General features: G+C 39.9%; 1 protein-coding gene across 16 annotated transcripts in view; it reads right to left on the bottom strand.

Moving 5' to 3' along the window:
* Positions 1-22,151, bottom strand: part of DLGAP1 (DLG associated protein 1) — a gene marked incomplete at both ends in the record, with an annotated part of 320,454 nt that overhangs the window by 146,043 nt on the left and 152,260 nt on the right. For all 16 annotated transcript variants that reach the window (XM_082668376.1, XM_082668377.1, XM_082668368.1 and 13 more), the window contains one exon: positions 15,714-15,954. In XM_082668376.1, the coding sequence (XP_082524502.1) occupies positions 15,714-15,954 (241 nt within the window). The remainder of the gene's footprint in view (positions 1-15,713; positions 15,955-22,151) is intronic.

Genomic DNA, 22,151 nt, shown 5'->3' with positions numbered 1-22,151 from the left:
CCTTTCTAGAAACACTGTTTCTACTTTCTAAAAGTTCTCGCCTTCCTCTGCTGTGTTAGATCGTGGTGGTGGCAGAAACCTCTTCTCTCCCCATAACTGCTTGGGGAGCTTTTCTGGCTGGAACACAGGTAAAAGCTGACAGCGTGCCTCTGAGCGTTTAGCTCTGTCAGCATAAGAACTACAAAGGCATGGATTTACGCTTCCAAAGACCCCTTAAGCTGGTTCTATGTAGCTTTAGGCCTTTGTCCTAAACGCCCTTCTCTTCAAAGACCACCTGCAACTGCTGTTTGCAAATGAACTGCCTCTGACATCTGAAGGCAAAAAAGAAAAACTACAAAATCTATAGAAAACTCACTTGCTACCCCTATGAGGTGGGGAAGACAAAGCAAAGGATCCTTCAAAAATTTAATTTAGGGTTTAATTTAATTTTAAAATTTAATTTAGTGTTCCAAATGGAGCCCTAACCCTGAAATGTTAGCTATTTCTGTTTTAAAAATAAAATTCATTTTCTGTATTATGAAAGTAAAACATGCCCACTGCAGAATATTTGGAAAATAAAGTATAAAGAAAACCCCAGGGCTTCCCTGGTGGCGCAGTGGTTAAGAATCTTCCTGCCCATGCGGGGAACACGGGTTCAAGCCCTGGTCTGGGAAGATCCCATATGCCGCGGAGCAACTAAGCCCGTGCGCCACAACTACTGAGCCTGTGAGCCCAAACCACTGAAGCCCGCGCACCTAGAACCCGTGTTCCGCAACAAAAGAAGCCACTGCAATGAGAAGCCCACGCACTGCAACGAACATAGCCCCCACTCGCCGCAACTAGAGAAAGCCCAAGTGCATCAGCGAAGACCCAACACAGCCAAAAATAAATAAATAAATTTATATATATAAAAAAAGAAAAACCCACACTATCTTTGGCTCCAATAGCAAAGGTAATCACTGTTTAACATTCTAGTGCATTTATTTCCTCCCAGTTTTTTTTTTTCCTGGTTGCAATTTCTTAACATAGTTCTGCACTATGTATGCAGGTTTGTGTGTACACAACACATATACAAACACACAATTTTGGACAAGGCTTCAATGTACTGTAGATTTCTAGCTTGATATAATATCAGAAGTTCTTCCCCTAAATATTATCATAAGCTCTTTCTAAATATACTTTTTATGGTTGGCATAATAATTCATTGAAGTGAATGTTCCATAATTTACCTAACGTTTCCCTACCGGTAGACAAATGTTCACCACCAACAAAGGTGGTTCAGATCTTTCACCATCATAAATAATGTTGTGGTGAACATCTTTATAAAATTTTCTCTGTGTCAGATTGTTTCTGACACAGTTTCATTGAAGGGAAGTAGAGATCAAAAATAATGAACATTCAAAAAGTTTTTAGAGATTTCAACACACCGCTTGGGTTGTATCTTATGGCTTGGATGGGTGCAAAGAGTGGGAGTTTTGCTGTTTTTTGGTTTTTAATGGAGATTCAAAATAAGGAAGAAATTCCATGTTCTTAGCACCTTTAGGGCTTATCAGTATTTTTTCTGGCCTTTCACGGTACTTTAGTACTTTGGGGGCTGAATAATAATATGCATTTTAAGAGAAAGCTAGAAAAAAAGGAATCAATGTTGATACAAATCTTTTATAGATTTTCTCATAGTTTAAAATTTATTCCAGAGATGGGATCAGCATTCCATGAAGTCCCCCTTATTCAGCTATTCATGGGTTAAACAGAGATTTGAGGCCAGGTCAGGACTGAGGCTAATAATATTAGTATAATTTTTAAATTTACAGATAAGAGAGGGAAGAGGTAGGGGTGTAACCTCCATGGGGCTTTGGCTAGGACAAGGTGGGGAAAGAACATAAAGTAGAAACTAAAAGCCTAAGAATGAACGGAAGCCTTTATTTGCAGAAGTTAACATTTACCAGTCTCCTTGAGTCTCACTATTTCACCCATTTTGGGAAGTCCTTTCCCCAAATAAAAAATGATTGAAACTTTGTTTCTCAAGATGGTGTGCGAGAGACATGTGACCATCCCACTCTTTCTAAAATGAACTGGTTTATTTTCAGGTGCATGAGAAAAAAGTAAAGAACTTTCTGCTTCTGTATAGATGTTGGAGTCATCGCAGAAACTTAGAGAATTCAGTGAAGTAGAAAATTTCCTGAGGAAATCTTACATTTGCACCTATCAATCAACTATCAACAAATATTCATGGGGGAAATCTTATATGTGAGAACTGTAGCTTTGTGTTTTGAAGGCTAATTGCTGAACAGGTGCAAAGCGATAAATTAAGTGGTATTTAAACTTTTTAACCTATAGTTTGGGTCACAAGGTACTAACAAGACCTTATACCATGTAAGACTAGTAGAGACCTCAAGACTGCCGAAGGCCCAAGTTAAAAGCTTGCATTCTTTTGATCTAAGCAATTAAGAAAGTACTAAGGACTTGTGGAACGTGGTTTTCTTTTTTTCTGATAGACAGCTATTTATATTTTAGGTAACTCATTTTGATTTTATTATTTAAAATTTTCTTATTTTGAACTTTTTATTACCTTAGTTACAAAAGAAGAAAAATTTTAATTGAAGTATAATTGACTTACAAGATTCTATTAGTTTCAGGTGTACAACATAGCGATTTGATATTTTTATATATTACAAAATGATCATCACAAGTCTAGTTACCAATTGTCACCATGTAAAGTTACTACAATATTGACTATATTTCCTATGTTGTACATTACGTCCTGTGACTTATTTATTTTATAACTGGAAGTTTGTGCCTCAATCTCCCTCACTTATTTTACTCACCCCCTCACTCCACTTCCTTTTGGCAGCCATCTCTTTGTTCTCTGCATCTGGGAGCCTTTTTCTGTTTGTTAATTTGCTATCTAGATTCCACATATAAGTGAAATCATACAGTATTTGTCTTTCTCTGTCTGACATTTCACTAAGCATAATACCCTCTAGATCCATCCTTGTTGCAAATTGCAAGATTTCATTCTATTTTATGGCTGAGTAATATTCCATTACACGTGTGTACAGCACATCTCCTTTATCCATTTATCTGTTGACGGACACTTAGTGTGCTTCCATATTTTGGCTATTGTAAATAGTGCTGCAATGAACATAGGTGTGCATATATCTTTTTGTTTTTTTAAAAATTTATTTATTTTATTTTTGTTTATTTTTGGCTGCGTTGGGTCTTCGTTGCTGCGCAGGGCTTTCTCTAGTTGCGATGAGCAGGGCCTACTCTTCACTGCAGTGCGCGGTCTTCTCATTGTGGTGGCTTCTCTTGTTGCAGAGCATGGGCTCTAGGTGTGCGGGCTTCAGTGGTTGTGGCACGTGGGCTCAGTAGTTGTGGCTCACAGGATCCAGAGCACAGGCTCAGTAGTCGTGGTGCATGGGTTTAGTTGCTCCGCAGCATGTGGGATCTTCCTGGACCAGGGCTTGAACCTGTGTCCCCTGCATTGGAGGCAGATTCTTAACCACTGCACCACCAGGGAAGTCCCAGCATACATCTTGTTGAATTAGTGTTTTTATTTTCTTTGGAAAAATACCCAGAAATGGAATTGCTAGATCATATGGTAGTTATATTTTTAATTTTTTGATGATACTCCATACTGTTTTCCATAGTGGCTGTATCAGGTAACTAATTTTTAAATGAAAAGAAAGTTTCTTTTTTGTTAACTTTATTTTATTTTATTTTTTTTGGCTGTGCTACACGGCTTGTGGGATCTTAGTTCCCCAAACAGGGATTGAACCTGGGCCCTCGGCAGTGAGAGCATGGAGACCTAACCACTGGACAGCCAGGGAATTCTGAAAAGAAAGCTTCTTTAAACATTCTTTTTATTTAATGGGATACAGTAAATGTGCTGTCAATAAAACTGGAAAAGATATCGATGCAGCTGCCATCTGACTTGAGCAAACACATGGCAATTCCAAAGGCTAAATAAACAGAGAATGTCTGGCGTTTGCACTACTTTTTAAGACACGCTGTGCTTTATTAAAATGCCACTGTGACAAATGCCACTAAAGTCATCCTAGATGGTTTGAAGGACAATGGATATGCTGTCCTTGAGCATTTTTTGTCTTCACCTTTTTCTCAATCAAGATTGTTGAGTGTTTGCTTTGAGTGGTTGAGTATTTTTAAAGAGTGTACAATTTATCCCATAGTTTGCAGAATGGTGAGAAAAAATATTTGGACAGGACTGGGAAGGAGGATACTGGACTCTGACAGTGATACGGCATTGAGCACAGGGTGCAGAATGAAATGTAATTTTGGGTGGTCGCCCCTGTGTGAATGTTGGGTCACGTTAGGTGGGGCATCTCTGTGTGTGGAAAGAATTGTTTCGACGTTTGCCAGGCAGAAGAAGTCGTTTAATAGAGATTTAAAAAGGATAGTGCCAGGCCACGCATGTCCTCTTCGAAGGAAACTCTGCTCAAACCATGCATTGAAGAAGTCGTGGCTCCTGGGTCACAGGAGTCCCAGAAGGATGGGAGAAGGGGGGTGGGGATGAAAAAGTGGTCATCGAAATAATGGCTGAAAATTTCCCAAACTTGGCAATTTGGCAAAAAAATATGGGTAAATACAATAGACTTTCTCTCGCCTCCGATATTTTGTACATTATATTTGACGTTTGAAGCAAAAAGTATAACGTTGTGTGATGTGGCTCTCAATGTATGTAGAGAAAATATTTAAGATAATTATAAGTGAGAGAAGGCAAAGGGACTTGTAGGGAGGTTAGGTTTCTATACTTGATTCAAAGTGGTAAAATGTGGACAAGAGTAGATCTTTGTCGTGATGGTATGGTTCTGTATCTCGAGTGCAGTGGTAGTTGCAAGAATCGGCGCTTGTGATAACTACCCATCTACATTGTGCCAAAGTCAACTTCCTGGTTTTGATATTGTATTGTTATCTACGATGTAACCATTGGGGTAGACTGAGTGAGGGGTATAAGTGACTTCTGTACTATCTTTGTAATTTCCTGTAAATACATAATTATTTCTAAACAAAAAGTTAAAAATAAAAGATGATGGAAAGAAGTTCCTTGAAAATGATGAAAGCCAACATTTCATATCTTGTCATAATTCTCTGGCCGTCATCAACATTTTGGAAGAGAATAAGATATTTTAGAGGCAAAGCAGTGGATGACATGGACTCACTGATTTTCTTAAATTATATAATTTAATTGTGGGGGAAAGTATGTAATGGGATAAGGATATCAGATGAAAAAGCAATTCAAGGTTGGATTTTAAGAGGCAAAGGACGGTAATCCTACTCAGAAATTCAGAGTGAGCTTTTGATTTCATCAGATCTGATATTCTTTGTCAGGGATATACCTGTAAAGTATAAAACTGGTTCAGCAAAGTTAATTTTAATAATATTACATATCCCCTTGAAACCATAAAACTGAAAAAATATTGTAGGGGTAAACACTAATTAAATGTTGACAGTTTTTTTGTATTTTTTAGAGACAATTTAGACTAGTTATTTTCTTCTGCAAGTTTAATTAGAAGTTATGAGTATTCTCAGTAATACTGATAATTAATAGAAAAGCGTAAGAAAGAGCCACAACATGGATACAGCTAGAGATGATCATACTAAGTGAGATAAGTCAGAAAGAGAAAGACAAATACCATATGATATCACTTATATGTGGAATCTAAAATATGACACAATGAACCTATCTATGAAACAGAAACAGACTCACAGACATAGAGAACAGACTTGAGGTTGCTAAGGGGGAGAGGAGGGGGAGGGATGGCGTGGGAGTTTGGGGTTGGTAGAAGCAAACTATTACATTAAAAAAAAAGAAAAAAAAGAATGGGTAAATAGCAAGGTCCTACTGCATAGCACAGGGAACTATATTCAATATCCTGTGATAAACCATCATGGAAAAGAATATGAAAAAGAATGTGTACATGTGTATAACTGAATCTCTTTGCTGTACTGCAGAAATTAACACAACATTGTAAATCAACTATACTTCAGTTTAAAAAATGGCACTAAAAAGAAAAGGGTAAAAAAGAAAAAGTTATTTTGTATGCTGGTGGAATTTACATGTCAGCAGGACACCAGCAGATGGCAAAGAAAACTTTCAGTGTTAATAGTGACATGATCATTGCTTTCTCATTACGATAAATATAAGACTATTTGTTACATAATTGCTAATATAGTAAAATCATGGTACTATTCATCTTGGTCTTCTCTCTTTTTTAAGTAAGGACACTTGGCAGCAGTAAAGGGTTACCCTGAATGCTTGACAGAAAGTCAATGGCTAGAGGAACAGAGAGAAATACAAAACCTCGGCTCTTGGATTTATTTACTAGCTGGAGCTGTGTAGGGTTGTCCAAGTGCTAGCATTAATCACACATATGGTTTTTAGTTACTATCATTTTACTATATTTGTTAAAGTTCAATACTAATTGGATCAGACAACGTTGGACTTACTGAAGGCTTTTAAATATGTTCACATATTCCATTACAAAACAGTGTCTACGGAGGTATCAGAAAGAGAAAAAAGTGAATTTTTAGGTTCTGTGTTGTCAGGTCATTAATTTTTTTGAGAAATTTCCCATAGTCACATGAAAGAAGTCTGATTTTCTAATTTGTGTTTTCTGATTGACCTTGGTAACTGGGTTGTGAATGCTGAACCCAGCTAAGAGACCAGCCAGATCAGGATTAAATTATCATAGTATTTTTTTACTTAGTGCAAGGTAGAGACCTCTGATGATTTCATCAGCCACAACACAGACTTTACCACCTGCTTACTTTACACGTGAATTGGTAAAAATTCTTTTTTCCATTCAGTGCTGTCTGACAGCACTATAACTAGATCAAGGGTTGGATATTTGATCTTTTAAATCCACCTTCATGTCAAAATGACCAAGTATAATATGAAATTTTAAACCCAAAGAGTATTTTCTTCTTTGAGGCTTTTTTAAAAAATTCATTGTCATTTCTCTTTCTTTTTTAATCTTTAATTTCACTTTAAACAGATATTCCAGGGTTAGACAAACCAGCATGAAAAACCGTGTCACTAATATGTGATCAAAACAGTTTCTTTTAAAGAGGGATTTTCAGAAATTTTAATGGAAAACACAGGTTTCAAACATGGCAGGAACTAAATGAATATTTGTGGGAAGAAAAATGAAAGGAAAGAGTTCCTGGGCCTCTCATTCTGTAGACAGATTTGTAATATATTAGTTCAGGGTTTACTATACTTTACTAAGCATTTATTGATGAGTAAAGAGAATTTAAGAGCCTGTTCTGTCACTTACTAGCTTGGTCCAGCTGTTTAAACTCGCTAAGCCTTAATATTTTTTCCTGCATGATGAAAACGATGATATCATATCCCATACGTGTCATAGAGTATTTGTGCGGATTACACAAGATAATCTATGCAACTGGTTCATAATGCTTGTCAAGGTGTACGCGCTCCAAGATTAGCCATTATCATTATTATGAAACTAAGCGAGATTGAGAGATTAAAATTCAAGTCAAGGTAGAGGCGTTCTGATGTGTAATTTACATAGTGCTTCCTTATCAATGATCTCATTTGAACCTCACAACAACGCTAAAGGCCGGAAGACCCTGGGGCCCCATCACTATTGGCCCTGTGACAGCCTCTCCGATGCTCAAAGGCAGATTTGAGGGCTGTCTACGGTGCACGATATCTCCAGGCTTGGCACTTTGGTCCTGAGAGGCGATTTTTTTTTTTTAACATTTTTATTGGAGTATAATTGCTTTACAATGGTGTGTTTCTGCTTTATAACAAAGTGAATCAGTTATATGAGAGGCGATTTTTTAAAAAATTTATTTTATTGAACTATAGTTGATTTAACAATGTGTTAATTTCTGCTGTACAGCAAAGTGATTCATACATATATATATATATTCTTTTCCATTATGGTTTATTACAGGATATTGAATAGAGTTCCCTGTGCTCTGCAGTAGGACCTTGTTGTTCATCCACTCCATATACAATGGTTTGCATCTGCTAATCCCAAACTCCCAATTCATCCTTCCCCTGACCCCCTCTGGCCCCCTTGGCAACCACAAGACTGTTCTCTACGTCTGTGAGTCTGTTTCTGTTTCTTATGTAAGTTCATGTGTGTCATATTTTAGATTCCACATATAAGTGATATCATATGGTATTTGTCTTTCTTGGTCTGACTTACGTCGCTTAGTATGATAATCTCTCACTCATTCCATGTTGCTGCAAATGGCATTGTTTCATTCCTTATTTATGGCTGAGTAGTATTCCATTGTATATATATATACTATGTCTTTTTTATCCATTCATCTGTCTATGGACATTTAGGTTGTTTCCATGTCTTGGCTATTGTGAATAGTGCTGCTATGAACATAGGGGTGCATGCATCTTTTTAAATTATAGCTTTGTCTGGGTGTATGCCCAGGGGTGGGATTGCAGGATCATATGGCAACTCTATTTTTAGTTTTTTGGGGAACCTCCATACTGTTCTCCATAGTGGCTACACCAGTTTACCTTCCCACCAACAGTGTCGGAGGGTTCCCTTTTCTCCACACCCCCGAGAGGTGATTTATATGCAGCAAAACCACTGGAGGAGATGAAAGCAGAAGACACTCTTCAGACCCTCTGTCTTCCTCAGTGTCGACAGGACTTTTGCATTTTATGACTTCATAATATTTCTACTTAGAGTGCAGAAGAATGTCACCTTAAGGGCCCCAAAGAAGAAACGTTATAACCAAAATTCTTCCAAAAGTCATCACTGTCAGTTTTCTCAGATATAAAAAACAGAGCAGTTGCTTCACAAGAGGCATAAGTTGTACTACAAATCCTGCCTTTTTTTTTTTTTGGTCTTGGCCTTCTAAGATGGGAGGAAGTGGACATCTCCACAATTCTACTTGGATGTTTGGAGAAATTCAAGGAAGGGAGCCTCATAAGCAGAGGGACAAGGAACCAGTCCAGGCAAGATCTGAAATTTATTACTTGTTCTTATCTTGAATAGAAAAGAAAGTCTCTTTGTTTAAAAAAATTGCTGTCTGTCCTTTGGACTTCTGAACTTTTCCCTCATTGCTTTATAAAAACAACCTGTTAATTAACTTTGCGCCTGTTAGAAAGAAGTGAGCTTCCTCTGACCTCTAAGGATTCTCCGTGAATTTGTAGAGCTGAGGCTCGAACAAGCAAAGGGCTATGGCTCACCTGGGGTTTTATTCTGACTTTGCCTCCAGCTAGAAGCCCACCACTTTGGGCCTTAGTTTTCCTACCTTAAAATGGGTTTGTGGATTAGATCAGGGGTGGCAGCCTCTTTCGGTAAAGGGCCAGAGCGTAAACATCTTTGGCTTTCTGTACCATACGGTCTCTGGAGCAACAGTCTCTGGAGCAACACACAGACAATGTGTCAGCAGATGGATGTGATTTTGTGCCCATAAAATTTTTTTTACAAAAATAGGCAGCAGGTTAGATTTGGCTCATAGGCTGTAGTTTCAGACCCCTGGACTGGATGATATAGAAGTTTCTATTGCTAATATTTTATCATTTAACTTGTTTTAACAGCAACGCTATTTCCCTGGGAAAGTCACCTTGATTATCCAAACTTTTTAATTATTTATTTTTTATTTATTTATTTTTGGCTGCATTGGGTCTTAGCTGAGGCACGTGGGCTTCTCTCTAGTTGTGGTGCGAGGGCTCAGTAGTTGTGGCACGTGGGCTTTGTTGCCCCACGGCATGTGGGATCTTAGTTCCCTGATCAGGGATCGAACCAACGTCCCCTGCATTGGAAGGTGGATTCTTTACCACTGGACCACCAGGGAAGTCCCCAAACAGTTGTTGAGTATGGAGTTTGTGAGGTACTTAAGTATTTTTTTTTTTGCTAATTACTGCAGCATTATTCATAATAGCCAAGATATGGAAACAACATAAGTGTGCATGGAGGGATGGATGGATGAAGATGTGGTATATAGATACACAATGGAACATTATTCAGCCACAAAAAGGAGGAAACCCTGCCATTTGTGACAACATGGGTGGACCTTGAGGGCATTATGTTAAGTGAAATAAGTCAGAGAAAGAGAAATACTGCATAATCTCACTTATATGTGGAATCTCAAAAAGCTGCACTCTTAGAAACAGAGTAGAGTGGTGTTTACTAGGGGCGGGAGGATGGGGCAAAGGGGAAGACAGTGGTCAAAAGAACAAACTTCCATTTAGAAGATGAATAAGTTCTGGAGATCGAATGCACAGAACCGTGATCATAGTCAACAATACTGTATTACATTCAAAGTTGCTGAGAGACTAGGTCTTAAATGTTCTCACCACAGAAAAGAGGCGATAATTATGTGCTGTGATGGAGGTGTTAGCTAACACTGTGGTGCTAATCATATGAATGAATCAGATCAACTCATTCTACAACTTAAACTTACACAGTGTGGTATCTGTCCAGTTTTAGCATCCGGGTGATGGTGACCTCATAGAATGAGCTTGGGGGTGTTCCTTCCTCTGCAATTTTCTGGAATAGTTTCAGAAGGATAGGTGTTAACTCCTCTGTAAATGTTTGATAGAATTCGCCTGTGAATCCCTCTGGTCCTGGACTTTTGTTTGTTGGGAGTTTTTAAATCACAGTTACTTAAACTTACACAATGTAATATGTCAATTATATCGGAGTAAAACAAGTATTTTTCTGCATCTTCTCTTCCCTTTTTTTCCTCCATTATTGAATGCCTAGCATGTGTTATAAATGTAAATTACTACCTTAATGTTATTCTGCTTAAGATCTTGTGTGTTTAGGGTTTGTTGCTGTTGCTGGGGGTGGGGCGGGGGGAAGCAGGCTGTATGGGTTTGGAGTGTAGGATGCTGGGAGGTAGGTTTGGTGTGGTCTTCTAGATGGGATGGCTGCCTGGGTGTGATGACCCAAACCTGTGAGAACTCCTGGGACGTTAGCCCCGACCTCAGGTGCTCAAAAAGGTAACTGCTTCTGTATCTGGAGCTGGGAAAGTGTGTGAGGTTAAGATTATGGAAGAGTGTGTCTCTATTTAAAGAAAAATGTGATCTCTCTTGTTAGAAAAATCAAACTGGAAAACATGCTGTGATCACCATGGCCCCCAGCCACACTCAAGAGGGCAAAGTGTGTTGACTCCCTGCTGGAGGGCCCTGGCTGCTCGCCAGGGTGACGCTCTGTCCTGGGCCCTCGCTGCCCTTCCTGGGGACTCCGTCAAGAACAGGAGACCAGTTCAACCCCATCCATTTCTAAGAGCTTCCCCTAATAAAAGAATATAGCACACAGGCCAAACTCGAGGAGCAACAGGGAGGCATATACTTATTCTTTATAAGTATTATATTATTGCTACATAAAGCTTCCCTCAAAAACTTGTAGTTTCAAAGTGAAAACTTCTTAAAAGACCAGAGAAGACCATATATCATGACAGTCTGCCTGTTTCTGTCAAAGAGTATTATTTTAATTCAAATATTATATTGGCTTTTAAAATCATGAAAAGCAATACGTGCTTATTTAAAAAATTTCCCTCTGTCCATACCCACTGACCCTCCTGCCTACTACTTGCTGGGTAACAACTACAAGCGATGCCTTTTGTCTCTGCTGACCACGTGTGTGTCTGTGTATCTGTATGAGTAGATCCATTGATGATGATACACTCTTTTTGCTTATCCAGGCCCCTGATGTCACCACATTGAAGTCTAGCTGCAATGTGGATTTGCCTTTGATAGATCCTGGATCTTAGTGTAGGAAGTAAAAAAGAAACCTCAGCCTTAAACGCGTACAATTGCATTTGCATATTCCACAAGGAGGCCAGTCGAAGCCAATACTCTGAAGTGGACGTCTGGGTCTGCTTCTAGCACCAAGTTCTACTTTTACCTAAAATATTCAGACGATTGAGGTAAGGGTGCTTGTTTTCCCACAGTCATAAGGCTAACTGCCCTCTTAAAATTTTTACTTTCCTACAGTAGCTCTAATCCTCACCAAATAGTCCCAGGTGCAATGATTATGTAAAAACTTGTTGAATCTATTAGATGGAGAGATTATCTGCGTGCTTGAAGCAGATGATATACTGAGATAACATAGGACTGTATCATAGTTAGATAAACCGAAAAGTCAATAAACCAAAAGAAGCATAACTATAAATCACTCCCTAACTCAGCTCCTAGTTGGTCCCCAAGGCTCCGTTAATCCTTGATCATTTTACTAGGGGCTCCTTAGGGCCATTTAGAGCCAAGCCCATCTTCCTGATTGTCCCACGTGGCAGCAGACACTGTTGTGGACCTTTGTCGGTGGTGTCATTTTGCTCATATAAAGAATGGACAAGGCTGGAGGAGAAAAGCTTAATAGTCTATTTTGTTGAAAATTTGAACAATTCAAAATGGGCTGACACAAAAATCAAAGACTCAGAATGCGTACTGTCCTGGGGAGAAAAGGTATAGCTATTCACTGCATTTGACAAAAACGAAGCATTGTTTTTTCAGGCAAAGAGAAGTTTAAGACTTGGAATCTGTTGTAAATGTCCCAAGAATAATGAGCAAAGGAGAAATCTACCTCATGTCCCAACACGGATGTAAATTTGACCTGTGTACATGGGGAAATGGTTAAAATTAGAGCAAAGTCAGTTCCTGATGAACACAGATGAGCGCACGCTTTCAAAAATTAGTAGGTCCTATGAGAAAGTAGATTTTCTATGGAAGGAAACCAGTAGAAGAAAATATGATGGTACTGACATCACGTGACAGAGAAAGGGAAAATTGTGTGTGTGTGTGTGAGAGAGAGAGAGAGAGAGAGAAGGAAGGGGGGTAAGGAGGAAGCCCAGGAATTATGAGAGCAGTAGAACGAAGGGCACAGAATCTTATTATATCCTAAGGCGACTTTTTAAAAAGAACCAATTCATGGCATAGAGAAATTGTGAAAAGTGGTATTAGAATTCTAAAGGCCTTACTTAGAAACTCCTGTAATATTTAGCCCTTAAATTGTTTGCTTACTTTTCCCCGACTGTAAAAATGATATATCATAATGTTGACTTGGACGATGAAGGGTGAGGTCACCGGCTGCCCTGTACAAAAATCTGATCTTTTATGCTTCACCGTTCCCTGTGACATCTTCCTGACCCTAACCCCCTGCGGCTGCAGCCAAGCCTGGAGCCTTCCCATCTAGACGGCTGCAGGTGGACGGGGTCCAGGACTTAGGACAAGGCAGGTGGAGCCCAAGATGGAGCAGTCGCTGTCACCTTGGTGGTGTTTTCATTTATTTCTTTTATTATTTGGCTGTTCTCCCACATAGGGCCTCTGGCTAAAGCCCCTCCAATTTAATTTACATTCTATTTTATTTTATTTTTTTGGCTGTGTTGGGTCTTCATTGCTGCACGTGGGCTTTCTCTAGTTGTGGCGAGCGGGGGCTACTCTTCGTTGCGGTGCATGGGCTTCTCATTGCGGTGGCTTCTCTTGTCGTGGAGCATGGGCTCTAGGTGCGCGAGCTTCAGCAGTTGTGGCACGTAGGCTCAGTAGTTGTGGCTCTAGGGCTCTAGAGCGCAGACTCAGTAGTTGTGGCACACGGGCTTAGTTGCTCTGCAGCATGTGGGATCTTTCCTGACCAGGGATGGAACCCCTGTCCCCTGCATTGGCAGGCAGATTCGTAAGCACTGTGCCACCAGGGAAGTCCCTTAATTTACATTCTAAATGGAAGAGCACAGGACGCCCTCCCAGGCCTTGCTCACTTCCTTCTCTGATAGGCTTGTCAGATTTAGCAAACACTGCAGACACTACAGATAATTCTGTCGTATAAGTAGGTCCCATGCAATATTTGGGATATACTTACACTACAGAAGTATTCACTATTGATCTGAAATTCCGATGTAACTGGCAACCTGGATTTTACCTGGATTTTTATTGTTTGGACTCTGCAAACCCCCAGAGCAGCTGGGAAGGGTCTTAGGAAGGTCAGAATAGCGCATTTGGGGTGAAAAGCACAGTACAAAGAGTAAGTAAGTTGTCTCTTAAAGGACGAAACACAAACGCCTCTTAGTTGATCTGAAAACAGCCATTCTGGAGTCCTTGTCACTTTACCCCCAACACTGCTCCCTGCAGGGGTGGTGGAGGTGGAGGTGAGCCAGTAGCCCTTTTCCTTCCCTCGGCCCTTCTGGGCAAGGATCTGCATTTTGCATGTTTAAGGAGTAACTACAGCACAGAAGAGTAGCTGGCGGGTGATGAGGCCGCTATACAGAGAACGGACCAGACACGGAAGAGGACTGGGGGGAGTTGGAAGTAGGGTCAGGGAAACAAGGAAACACCAAAGACACAGTGAGGAAGCTAGAGGCGCAGGCAGACCTTCAAGCCACACTTAGTGCACAAATGTAAACACACATAAATATGCCCATGAATGAATTTAAAAATGTGTTCATTTTCTGAATCAACCTTATTTAACTTATTAACCTCGTCTGGGCTGTTCCTGTGAAATTTCCTAGTGTGCAGGAATGCACACCCCCCATCTCTGGTGGGAGACAGCCAGCCAGGGCCAGAGCTGCTGGGCTCTGGAGGGGCTGCTGAGCCAGGGTAACGTCTAGAAGCATCTTTCCCCTAATCCTGAGATCCCAATTTGCATTGGTCCAGAAGGAATGCCTATTGTTTCACCTCTAATGGTTATTTGCAAATTCTATCTCAACCCCGTCTCTCTAGTTAGTAGGATTTTAATTCAGGTTTGAGAACCTATTAATTCTCAAGCCTGCAAAAGTGCTAGGCTGAATGATAATTACATTTGAGGCACCTAGAACAAAACCTGAATAATACAATAGTCTAGCACAGACTCCTCCTTCTAATTAATTTATCCTTATTTATCTTGACTCTTGGTTTGATGATCTTTTTGTAGCATTAGTCTTTATTGGAGTAATGCTGAATTCCGTCAGAGTTAAGACTAGTTAACTATGGAGGGGATTTTCTTCTTGGACCCAGATGTTATGGAAAAAAAGCACCCCCAAACCCATAAAACACACGTACACTGTCACACACAATCCGTGGCTATGTTCCTAGGTAGGTCCAGTGTCATGGTAACCAGTTAAGCTCTTCTGTGCCTCTCTGACTAAAATCAGATCAAAAGACAGTGTAGCAGCGTAAACCTGAACTCAGTTTAGAGGGAAAAGGAGGCTCTGTATGCGTATAGTTAGGAGGTTTTAAAATGGTGAAATAAATCTGCCTTCTGTTATAAGGAAAGAAAACTCATAAAGTGTACAATCAGTATTACTGCATCATCCGTTTCTTATTTTCTCACAGTGGTACTTCAGGTCTTTTGGGAGAGTCATTTTGTGGATCTCTTGGAATTTAAAAAGCTTTCCAACTCTGTGATGCTCAACAGTCAGGGTATCTGATTCCTGGAGGGGTCACACCCCTAAAAGGCAGGGCCTGATGATGGAGAGTAGGAGTTGGGTGGGATGAGTGTGCTGGTCCTAGGATGTTGTGTGGGTGTTTTGGGAAGATCTTCCCCCTGTGCCATCCCTCTTGGTCCCACAGTTGCAGTCTCCTCTGTTGATACCAGAGATGGAGATGGAGGAAGAAGGGGGTGCGTGGATGTGGCCGGAGGAGGCTGGGGATAGAGGCGGGCAGGGAAGCAGACGCGCTGCCTCGAGGGCTGTGGGTGGGGTTTGGTGAAGGGTGACCGTGTGATAACAGCGAGGGGACCACGTGCAGTGTCTGGGGGCAGTCGTGCCGCCCCCCGGGCGCGGGGCCAGCTCTGCCCACTCACCCGTGCTGCTCTGGATGGTCCTCACGGTGGTGGTGGTACGCGGCGGGGAGGAAGACCTCAGCGACACGCACTCGTCGTCCTGCGAGCAGCCCTTCTCGATGGCGCGCACGTAGCTGTGGCTCCGCATGCGGAAGCAGCCGGGCATCGGCAGGTCCAGGGCCTCCACTGCCTGTGACTCCAGCTCGCTGAACACCGACTCGCACACCGACTCGAACTGCCCGTTCACCTCCATCTCGCTCACCTGCGGGCGAGACGGGGACCGTAACACCGCGCTGCTCCGGGGGAGAAGCCACCTCGCCCTCGGAGCATCTCCAAACTGCATCCCCCAGAAGAACGTCCCGTCCGCTTACAGTAAACTCCAGCGCATTGTATTTCCTCTACCTGACAGACTTATAGTAGAATGGTATCTAGTTTATGATCCCAAATAGTCAATTAAATTCTAAAGAAAAAGAACTTTGTTTTTAGAATGCAGGGAAGCGTGGCGCAGGGAAATCTTACATCAGGGCACGCCAAGGTGCTAATTCTTCCTTATTTATAAATGCAAACCTAGGGGCCAATTTTATAGGCCTAAGGTCAGAGTTTGTATATTTCAATGGGGCTGTAATTTTAGCACAAACGTTTCAGAAACTAGTATTTTTATTGTGCCTTTGGAAGTGACTAGCTCGTCAAATAATTTGCATCGACTGAAACTTAATTTACTGCAAAGTATAAAAACAGGCCCTGTATTTTCTGGCAAGATACCCATATCATGCACAAAAATAGACCAAACCCAGATGTGAAAATCTTGAAAGGCACTACTGAGATTTTCAAACTATCTACATACTATTTAAAGAAGGTTTCACTCTTCTCTATAAAAGCTGATGTGGTCCACAAATTGTTTATAAATGTGTTTTAAAGTGCTTCCAAATGAGGTCTTCCCTTTTCGAAGCATCAGTTTTTATTATTATATTCCCTAATATTCCCCTAATATTCCCATAATTTACATTAGATTTGAGCACCACCTTAAAAAAAAAAAAAAAAAAAAAGCCAGACCAGGTGCTTCTGTCAATTTACCACTTTGCAGCTGATGGGATAGAGGTGTGGGAGCATTCTTCAAAGTTCTGCTACCTTCCAGAACTTCGTATGTCAAATTTCCTTAATATCAAATTCATGAGTAATTGAAAATTTAACAGATTAAACTATAATTAAGCTTAGAGCGTATACTGAAAAGGATGGCAATTTTGTGTTATAGGAAGATGCAATCCAATAATGGCTAATTTATTTAAACTTCAATTACCTTAAGGCATATCAAGTGGAAAAGAGACAGACATTTCTTAATAATAATTCTTTACAGTTTAAAGTAGTATTTTCATATACTTTATCTAATTTGATATAAAATCCCTGCACATTTTCAAGGCTAATAATTATATATGTCCATATTTTAAAATTATGTATATAATATATACTTGTTTTTAGGAGATAGTTGGAGGTGCATTTAGAGGTAAAGGGACATGATGTTTGCAACTAATTGTCAAATATAGAGAGAGTGAGCAAATGAGGCAAAATTTTAATAATCAATGAGTATGAATCTGGGTCAGTGATGTACAGGAGGTCTTTGTATTTCACATGTGACTCTTCTGTCAGTTTGGAATGATTTCAAAGTAGAACAAACTATATATATATTTATTATTATTAATAGATTTTCCCCTATTAATCAAACATCACAAAGAAATAGTAAAGTATCTATCCCTATCAAGGTAACAACAATTACACCTGGATGATTACCTTTCAGAGGGTATTAGTGCCCCCTACCCTATTTTTCATAAATAATGAATCATAAAGTAAATATATTGAATAATTCTGCAACCTGGTTTTTTTCCACTTAAACTTCTATTTTATACTTATATTCTTAATAGGATTCTCTTTTTTTAAAAAATAAGTTTATTTATATATTTCTTTATTTTCGGCTGTGTTGGGTCTGCGTTGCTGTGCGCAGCCTTTCTTTAGTTGCGTTGAGCGGGGGCTACTCTTCATTGGGGTGCACGGGCTTCTTATTGCAGTGGCTTCTTTGGTTGAGTGTGGGCTCTAGGCGCACGGGCTTCAGTAGTTGTGTCTCGCGGGCTCTAGAGCGCAGGCTCAGTAGTTGTGGTGCACGGGCTTAGTTGCTCCGCGGCAAGTGGGATCTTCCCCGGACAGGGCTTGAACCTGTGTCCCCTGCATTGTCAGGCGGATTCTTAACCACTGCGCCACCAGAGAAGCCCCTTCATTCTCTTAACTTTTTGTTTTTATTATATACAGATACAGAAAACCATGCGAAATAAATGCATAGCTTGTGAATTATAATAAAGCCAACACCCTTGTACCTAGTACTCAGATCAAGGAACAGAATTTTCTCAGGCACCTAGAAGCCCTTCCATAGACCCCATCCTACCCACAGCCCCCACCCTCCCTCCAAAAGTAATGACTACTCTGAGTTTTATCGCAAGCACTGCTTTGCATTTATGTTTTTTTTACCTAAGTGTGCATCCCTAGACCCTACAGTTCAGTCTTACCCATTTTTAAAATTTATATCTTTTAATTCACTTTTAATATTCAGGCCTCCCTCCACCCGTTTTTAACAAATATTACAATTTATCTATTGAAGCACCTGGGGCGTTTGACCTGGAAAGTTTCCCAGAGTCTGGATTTGCTGATTTCCTGCACACGGAAGCTTTAGCATGTTCCACTGTCCTTTGTGTTTCCTGAAATTTGAAAGTTGGATCCAGAGGCTTGATCAGACTCAGGTTCAATCTCTTTGGCAAGACTAGAGGTCATGTGTCATGGGCTCTCTCATCAGGAAGCACATTATGTCTGGTTATCTCTCTTTTTATGCTGTTGGGAGTCATTGATGCTCAGTGCCTAGATCCATTAGTTCATGGGGGGTTGCAAAATGGTGATATTCTTGGTTCTACCAACTTTTACAGTCACTAGTTGGAATTTTTTTAAAATAAAGAAATGCTTCCTCTCATACTATTTGGTTAGTAGGTTCAGTTCACACAGTAACAGCAGATGTTTGATCTTTTCCCTTTTATTTACTAGTTAAAAAATATATTTATTTGGCCACGTCAGGTCTTAGTTGCAGTGTGGGCTCTGTTGCGGTGTGTGGGCTCTCTAGTCGTCCTGCAGCATATGGGATCTTAGTTTCCCGATCAGGGATCGAACCTGCATCCCCTGCATTGGAAGGCAGATTCTTAACCACTGGACCACCAGGGAAGTCCCTATTTACTAATTTTTAAGATAATAAATTTGTTCTCTTGTATCTACTAAACACGACCAATTAATTTTTAAAAGTATCAAAATGGACTCATAGATTTAAAAGTATTTGACGGTTTTAAATCCACTTCTATTTTCATTCTTACTTAACTCATCTGTCCCATCTGTGACCAGTGGGAACCTCTTAGGTTGGCTCCTGGGTCCTTTTGACATGAGACCAGTGGTCTTTGATAACTTCCTTTGTATCTGGTATGACAAGTTATTCGAAACTTATCTTGCATCTTTCCTGCCCAGTTCTGAAATTAGTATTTTTCCACGAAGTCTTTTTTCTTTTAGTGGTAAATTGTATCACAAGAACACAGTTTGGGTACCAGGAAGCTTCACTGTCATTGCTACAGGGTTGGTCATTCTTCCTAGGCCTTTCAGTGGACAGAGAACTAGGTTATGAATATATCGAATTCAAATTCACACTGCAGTGTTTTTATGTAACTTCTTCTATGTTATATTTATGCGTATACCTTTATCGCATATTAAAAATCCTTGTTTTCAAGGACACAGAAGATGATGGAATTGGGATATACTACAGTGATTCATTTGCTTTCTTCCACAATACGTACGCAACAGCCTCAGAGTAGCATACTAATACCACCTGCCCAACCATTACTGAAAACAGTTCACAATTCTTTTTTTTTTTTTTTGCATCTGCTGTCTCTATTATTCCCTCATTTAAAAATAGTTGTGCTAGATTGACATTATCAGAGCATATAACTTACACGTTCTCTCCCACTGTAGCTCTCATTAGTCTTAGTTTTACAAATAACTATATATTTAATGCTTGCCACTACTTTTCTCATATAAAAAGATGATTCTTCATCCAACTTAGACACAAATATAGGTCAAATAGTTCTAGATGGCTTATGAAGACAAAGAGCAGACCCCTGACCCAGCCAGCCCACCCCCAATTCTCCCTCCCCAGAGGCAACCATTTTCAATTCTTCCAGTTGGATTTTATGGTGTTTGCATCCATATTGCAGAACACATGCTTATGTGAATCTCTTGATATGTTCATAGACCTCTTGGTTTCCTTCCTGCCCTTGAAGCGTCCCTCTTGGAGCCTCCTATCCTACTGCAGTCTATGGCTGCCAAGCCCACTGCTGTCCTGGGATCTCCCTTCCCCATCATCCCAGGGGTGCCCTTTATTATCTAGCCTGTGGTGGAGCCCCTGTTCCCTCTTCCTAATTTTATTCCCTCCTTTTGGTGGAGCACATCTTCCAGTGCTTTCTTGGGAAGGCGCCACCTCACATTGATGGAAATGTCTGTACCCCACCTCCACTGTTAAGGGAGAGCATGCTTGTATTTAGAATTCTAGCTGTATCCCTTTTTCCTTCAGATGTTTCCAGGCTTTGCTCCTGTCTCTTAGCCTCCATGTGTGCTATGATTGAGCAAGTGGATGCCTTTCTCATTCCTGAGCCTTTCCATGTGAGCTGGTTTGCCCCATCCCTTTTAGGTACTAAATGATCTAATGTTTCACCATGGCATTCTCTGTGTGGATCTTTCTCCATCCATTTTGCTGGGTACTGTGTGGGCCCTCTCAACCTGCAGATTCATGTCTTTCAGTTCTGGGACTATTATTTCATTAGTAATTGCCTTCCTTCTGTTTTCTCTTTTCTTTCTGAAACTCCTAGTGTTCATTGTTGGAATCCAAGAACAAGAAACATGAAGAAAAATACAGTGATACATCATAATTTCCAAAACCAAACTGGAGGACTTATAGTTCCTGATCTCAAAACTAACTACAAAGCTACAATAATCAAAACAGTTTGGCACTGACATAGGGCAGACATACAGACCAATGGAACAGAATGGAGAGTCCAGAAGTAAAGTCATGCATCTTATTTGCCACTAGTTCTTACATTTGGTCTTTTGGGTTGTCTAAAGCTCACTGTCTGGTAGATGCCTCAGGATGGGCTCATGGAAACAGTATTCCCTGCATTCATCCATGCTTTTAATAGTGTGCCCATGCTTTTTATAGTTGAAAGTCAGTTTTTTTGGATATAAAATCTTTGGTTCACATTTTCCCCCTTGGCTACAATAACATATTACTCAATTTTATTTTGGCATAAACTACTGTTATTATAGAGTCTGATGATAATTTAATTTTTATTCTTTCTTAAGTCACTTGCTTTTTTTGTCTAGAAGTCCAAAGCGGGGGGTGGTGGTTTTTTTTTTTTTTTTAATTCTTCAAAATCCTGTAATTTTATTAGACTATGTCTTGGTATTTATTGGTTTGGGTCAGTTTCTCAGGTGCATGGTATATTCTTTTGAATCTTTTTATTTCAGGGATGTTTTCTTTAATGTTTTATTATTTGTTCTGGTCCTTTGATTTGATTATCTTCTTCAGAGACTTCTATTATCTCTATGGTCAATCTTTGCCTATCTTCCATATTTATCAATTTCTCTTGAATCCTTTTTAACTCTTCTTTTTTTTTCTTGATTTAAAAACTCTTCCCCCTTTTCAGGTTCTATTTTTCTCAGTGTATAAAATGTCTCATTCACTTGCTCCTCTATTCCCTCAGTCTAATCTTCATTTCTGAAATGATTTTTCTTTTACTTCTAATTCTTTCCTGAGTTCTGTGGCATCATTTTTAAGTTTTTGAAAATTCAGATATATCTTTTCCTCCCATGTCTTATGTCATTTTCTTAATGTTTTTTAGCTTATTTTGAAAGAGTTTGTTACAGTTTTGATCTATTTTGTGGGTGTGTCTTTCTGTCATGCTTTCATTTCTGTAGGAATGTTATTCTGCTCCTTATTCTCTTTTCTTTATTATAGTGACCTTGACTGTGATTTAAAGTGGATATTTTTTTGTTCCTCATTTCTCAGTAAAATTAGTTTTTCTGACCTTGAGAGGGTGATACATTCAGGATTTTCCCCCTGAATTTTCCACAGGGCTTCCTCTTCTATTGTTTTAGCATCATGTTGCTTTCCAAGATTTCCTGATTCTCTTGTTCCTTCCCCCAACTTTTACCTGAACCTTCTCTTTTCTTCTTTGCTATTATCTCTATCTTGCTTGTATTTGATTCTATTCCCAGCTGTTTCTTCTGAGAACTGGGCCCTCTTCTTGAAGGAAAAACTGGTTGGTTCGTTTCCAGTGTATACATAGGCTCAGATTTCCTCAACCTCTCCTGATGTTACTGCAGGCCCCTTGA

The sequence above is a fragment of the Grampus griseus genome (assembly GCF_964374135.1).
Source record: "Grampus griseus genome assembly, chromosome: 12".
NCBI lineage: Eukaryota > Metazoa > Chordata > Mammalia > Artiodactyla > Delphinidae > Grampus > Grampus griseus.
This window is presented reverse-complemented; position numbering and strand designations above follow the sequence as displayed.